The sequence below is a fragment of the Odontomachus brunneus genome, unplaced genomic scaffold (genome assembly GCF_010583005.1).
Source record: "Odontomachus brunneus isolate Ranch 3 - 2012 unplaced genomic scaffold, Obru_v1 Obru_scaffold_244, whole genome shotgun sequence".
Taxonomy (NCBI): domain Eukaryota; kingdom Metazoa; phylum Arthropoda; class Insecta; order Hymenoptera; family Formicidae; genus Odontomachus; species Odontomachus brunneus.
In genome coordinates, this window is record NW_022639694.1 from 336,662 (window position 1) to 342,799 (window position 6,138).

Here is a 6,138-nt window from a genome sequence, read left to right on the forward strand (position 1 = left end):
AAAAAAAACCACAAAATTAAACAAGTACGAATATTAAATCTAAAGAAAGTATTTTCTCCGAAAAAACGGTATAAGAAGTATAAAAAATATGCAATAAGACAAATTAATGATTGTCACTAACGAGTGCTACTCTAAGTACTATTCTATAAGTATTATTGATGTAAAACATTACTGAATTTGAAATACAAGTAACAAAAATAACTTGTAAATAAATAAAATATATTATATTCGTAATATTTTTTTAAATATTACTGCAATATTGCTAAAGTAATATTGCAAATTAATGTCACTGCAAAGTCTCTGCAACATTGCACTGCAATATGCAATCTTGCAACGTTGTAGCAATGTTGCTGCAAGCTTCTGTGCTGAGCATTGCTAAGATTCGAGCCTCTCCCAGGTAACAGACACGTCAAAATGACATCCAAATCTAAATAAGTTCAGGATAAAAAATAACCAAGGAATGATCAAAAATAACGTGAGAATATAGTCAAAATGATAGTCTAATATCACAGATCGATGACGACATTCTAGACGACTTAAGGTAGTACTGGCGGTTTATGATCTACCGTTCGGAATTTAATAAAATTTGGTACACTAGTAGATATTTATGCAAAAAAGATTAGTATAAATTTTTGTAGAGCTACGGAGAGCCAATAAAAAGATATTGGCATTTACAATTTGGTGCGTTTAACATTGAGTCTTATAGGAAGCCACCGATTATCTCCAATATTTCAGAAAATACCGTTCAGATTTTAATAAAAAATGAAGAGAACATAGCTTTATAAGAAACATGTTAAATGCTTAACAAAATAGAAGAAGCATACAAACAAAATAAATTTTATGGTTTATTAAATGTTTTGGGCAAAGATGAAAATGATATTGTTAAAGTTACTAAAAGTAAAAAAGTAATATATAAAATTGCTGGTTTTTTTGCCAACAAAGAGTCTATAAAATAAATTAATAATTTATTCTTAGAGTAGTTAATATATAGAAATAATATATAGAATAATAATATATATAGAACATATTGAAAATATCGGTAAGTTACAATTTTATTGTTTATAATTATAATAAATTAAATTTTTTATTATTATAAATTGTTTTGTATGCATGAATAAAACATTTTTCATATTTTTTTGTGACATTGTTATGAAACCTACCTTCTCAGATTCCATTTGTTTTTAAATATCGCGCGTATTCTGTCTTGTTAGTGACGTTGCCACATTTCTGAACGGTATTTTCTAAAATATTGGAGATAATCGGTGGCTTCCTATAAGACTCAATGTTAAACGCACCAAATTGTAAATGCCAATATCTTTTTATTAGCTCTCCGTAGCTCTACAAAAATTATACAATATACTAATCTTATTGCATAAATATTTACTAGTGTACCAAATTTTATTAAATTCCGAACGGTAGATCATAAACCGCCAGTACTACCCTTATAGAAATATCATACTAAGAATCATTGATAATTACTTATTTTCAGTATTAAAAATACTGGATAATAAGTAATTATCAATGATTCTTAGTATGATATTTCTATAAGGATACTTTAATGACGTTTTATGACGTCTCTAAACGTCAATAATACGTTTTTAAGACGTTATACAGAAACGTCATTAAGATGTCACAAAAAAAGACGTTTTAAAGACATCGTTATTTAATCACTTGACGTCATTCGACCAGTTATGACCAGTTTTTTACGTCATTTTGACGTGAGTCTGTCACTTGGGCTGATTCTTGTGTCGTTCACCTTATCTACTGCGTTCACCTTACTCACTGTCACTTTGATTGAGAGACGCTTTATATTGTGTACTACGCGTTATATGGTATATCCGTATAAGAAAGCATATGATTTATTTAAAAGAAGAGAATAGATTCTTTTAAAATATATGTTTTAAAAAGTATGTAGAAAGTATATTTAAAAAATATTTACATGTTTTAAAAGTAAGTAAAATAAATTATTTTGTAAATTTAAATAAATTTTTTTCTGATAATAAAAGAAACTTTAATTTGAAACATAAAAAAATACTTTTAATATTAGAAAATAATTTATTCAGATTTATAAAATGATTTACTTGTATTTTATTTACTTTTAAAACAAGCAAATATTTATTTAAACAGTTTTTACATTTAAAAACACTAATTTTCTCCTTGTAAAGAAATCATTTGTTTATTCTTATATATATAGATATTTTAAATCAAAGAAATCACTTTTTTTATTTATAAATTCATAATTTTACAGCTTATTTTACAAATTTAAAAAAATATTTCTTTATATTTATTATATATTTTCTAAAATTTAACAAATATTTTTTTAAGTTAAGAAATTATATGTAACAAAATATATTTCTTTCATTTAAAGAATTTTTTTCTAATGTACATTACCAATTTAAATTTCGATTTTCTTATTTCTTTATTAATTTAATAATTATAAATAATTATATTTATTTTTTTCATGTGCAATATTTATAGAAATATTTACAAAATATTAATTTTTTGTTTACAATAAATATTATGGAAAATATTTAGATATTTAGATATTTCTATATTTTAATAATATTTTGAATATAGATTTTCATAATTTTTCCTCTCTCTTTATGTATATATATATATATATATATATATATATATATATATATATATATATATATATATATAATATTTTAAAAAAGTAATTCAAAATAAATATTTATAAATATTTATCTAATAACTTACTAATATTGTATGCTGTCTGGGTTAATACTTTTAATCTTAACAGTACTTTGCGTAAGTATTTCATTACTTAGCAAAGTATTATATATTAGTATTTAAATATTGACAATGTTCTGCGTAAGTATTTTATCACTGGACGAAGTATTACATATCAATATTTAAGTATTGAAATCAATCATAAGGTAGGATTTGTAACATTAAATATTGAAATACTTGAGTATTAAAAGCTGTAATTGAATCACAGAATATTACTAAATACTATACTTTTAATACTGAAAATAAGTAATTAATCAATGATTCTTAGTATGATATTTCTATAAGAGTAAACTAAATATCTCCATCAATTGTGACGATATAAAAAATATTTTATACGTAAATTGAATGATGTGAAGAGACTAATATGTTGCAAAAAAGATTATTTTTCCAAATTAATTTTTTTCGAAATTTTCAAAGTCATCGATGTTTTTTCAGAATGGAATTTAAGTGGCCTAGTTTAGGTGGGACACCCTATATATAATTGATGACTGGACGCGGATAGTCCAAAATCTTTATGAAAATAGGCGGTTCTTTAAAAATTTTTAATAAACAATGAACGACAACTGAAACGTTTTGTTATGATCTTGACAACATATGTTAAGATGAGTTATTTAAATTATTGAGTGAGTTAATCTAAATATTTATCATAATTTTTACAATTCTACAAACATATTCACATTTAAAATCCACCAAAATCAATAAAGGACACAGTTCGATAGTTTCATTGTGAGATCGTATATTAAACTTTTAAAATGGTTCACTCTATATAATTTTTATATAGTTCATATATACAATTCTATAATTAAGGTGTATAAAGCAGTCATAGCAGCTACAACGTTCGTGAATTGTTGAAACTAAATTAAACTAAATATAGTTTTAATTGATATTTGAGTTTTCTTGATTATTTTCGATGTTTTCTCAATATGTTAGCAGTTTTTAAAATTGAATTTAATAGGTCAAAAACTATAGCAAACATGACTTTTCTGTGTATCTCGTGAAGCAAAAATTGACATTTTTTAAACATATTTTATATCATTTTCAAAATAAATAAATGTATCTCTTTTTTACTTATGGAGATAGAAACTTATGTATGATAAGGTAATTATACGAATAGACAATGCTAAATGAAGTAAAATCGCTAAATATTATATTTAATTACAGATTACGACTTATTCTCATAAAGATGATAATAATTTATGGTTAGTGAAAAAATTTGATTCAGATGAAATGCCGTCCGAAGCAATGTTGGTCAAACATGGCGACCTCATTCGTCTAGAGCACGTAATCACGAGACGAAATTTACATTCACACAAAGAAATTGCACCAATTTCGAAGAAACATTATCAAGTTACCGGATACGGAGAAGTAAGATTATAACAAAATCTAAATAATATTGTTCTTAACTTGTTTATTAATTTTCTTTGTTTTTTTCCAGAACGGCACAGGCGATGCCAATGATGTCTGGAAAATATTGATAACTAATGGGAAGGATGGTGATGTGGTAGAAACGGTAACAAGTAAATTAAAGTTCATACATTATCTTCATCATTGTGTATTGACGTGTAATGGCAAGACATTACCAAAATGGTTAGTATGTATAATAGAATAGGCCTATTTAAGTTTTATTTTTATGAAAGTCATTGAAAGCTAACTTTTTACTAATATAATAATAGTTTTCTTTTATATAGAGTGTCGGTCACAACATGTATAATTGCTCGTATTGTAGATAGAACTCATTAAACTAAACAAAAAGGCTTTTACCATTTTGTATCGTAGAGGTTTACAGTCCAACATTACGCACCGCCTGTTTAGTGTGCACATGCGTACGTGCGTGCGTGCGTGCGTGCGTGCGTGCGTGCGTGTGTGCGTGCGTGCGTGCGTGCGTGTGTGCGTGCGTGCGTGCGTGCGTGTGTGTGCGTGTGTGTGTGTGTGCGTATATACGCACCGGCGTTAATGCTGTCCGTATATCCGTGTGACTCACACGATGACGCGTCACTCACACACTACTGCCTAAAGATGAGGCACGAGCAGCACGGAGTGGCGGAGAGGGTTAGTACCTAGATAGAAGTGTAACAAAACTTGCGCACATCGTGTTTTCATAGTGTGACAGTAAAAACGTAGCAAAAATCGAGCAGGACATGCCGTCACGAACTTGTAAAAATATTCATTTTGAATTACTTATGGAACAATAGATGTATATTTTATAAATTTTGTTATATATGATATGTATTACTTTTTTCTAATGGAAAGTATTCGTAAATGTCACAGTGTTTGCTAATTTTACTTCAAAATTTTAGATTATTTGATTCCAATCTTACATCATGTTTAAAAATTCTTACTAACTAGCACTAGTGAGACTCGAACTTGGATCCGAGGCACTTCTCGATTATGAGTCTGTTGCTTTAGACACTATACCACTTCGTCGATCGATATAAACGTCTTACGTTTTGTCTATATGTGTTATAATTAACACAATAATATAATTTTCTGATAATATAATTTAATGAAATGATTTAATTTCAATAAAAATTATATTTTTTGTACATTTATTGTTAATTTAACTCTTAGCTAATGAAGTGAGGTCTATAAAATCCCGCACATTCCATTTCGTTATCTTTAAATTTTGATAATAAACATTTTTTATTGTTAACTGTTATTAAATAAACAAAGTCATAAAAGACTATAAATTTTAAGTAATTATAAAATATAATTTAAAAAAAGGAAATTTACGTTATTATATAAGATTTAATTAAATTAATCAAAATTACGTATAAATCTATAAAAATTATCATTTATTATAAGCTATGGGGTATCTGTCTAATGTAATCATAAAATGTAAATAAAATTAGATAATAATAGTAATTTCTCACGAACTATCAGAGTATCTCAAGTAATTCGCAAAATTCATTATAATGAAGTTTTAAAAAATACTTTAAAATGAATTAGACTCGGATAATTCTTCAGGGATTCTTCAGATATTCATTTTTCTAATTCTTTAGGTATTCTTTAAAATAAATTCTCTGTGAATTTCTATTCATTTTTGTGCTATCTGAGTACCAAACACCAAACACGAGATAACAATAACAAACCAGTTATAATTTCTCACTCGACAATGTAAACAGCTACATTGTTGAGCGAAAAATTGTAACTGACAGTCACTTATGTAACTTGGTTTGCTAGGTTACTTTGAGCAATTTATTATGTATATACAAGTGTAATACAAATTTTATATGCTGTACAATTTTATTCTTATCTAATTAGATCTACAATTAATTATATCTATTATTTTAATTAGATATGCAACTTTGCTTCCGCCGTTTTCCTACAGATGGCTTTAGCGCTAAGTGGTGGTCGAAATAAATAGATCATAGACGTCATACAATA

At 26.4% G+C, this 6,138-nt stretch overlaps 1 protein-coding gene across 14 annotated transcripts in view; it reads left to right on the forward strand.

Annotated features, from left to right (window-relative positions):
• The window catches only part of LOC116852654 (protein O-mannosyl-transferase 2), a 168,703-nt gene that overhangs the window by 99,932 nt on the left and 62,633 nt on the right, over positions 1-6,138 (forward strand). For all 14 annotated transcript variants that reach the window (XM_032833205.1, XM_032833216.1, XM_032833212.1 and 11 more), the window contains 2 exons: positions 3,916-4,119; positions 4,190-4,341. In XM_032833205.1, the coding sequence (XP_032689096.1) occupies positions 3,916-4,119; positions 4,190-4,341 (356 nt within the window). The remainder of the gene's footprint in view (positions 1-3,915; positions 4,120-4,189; positions 4,342-6,138) is intronic.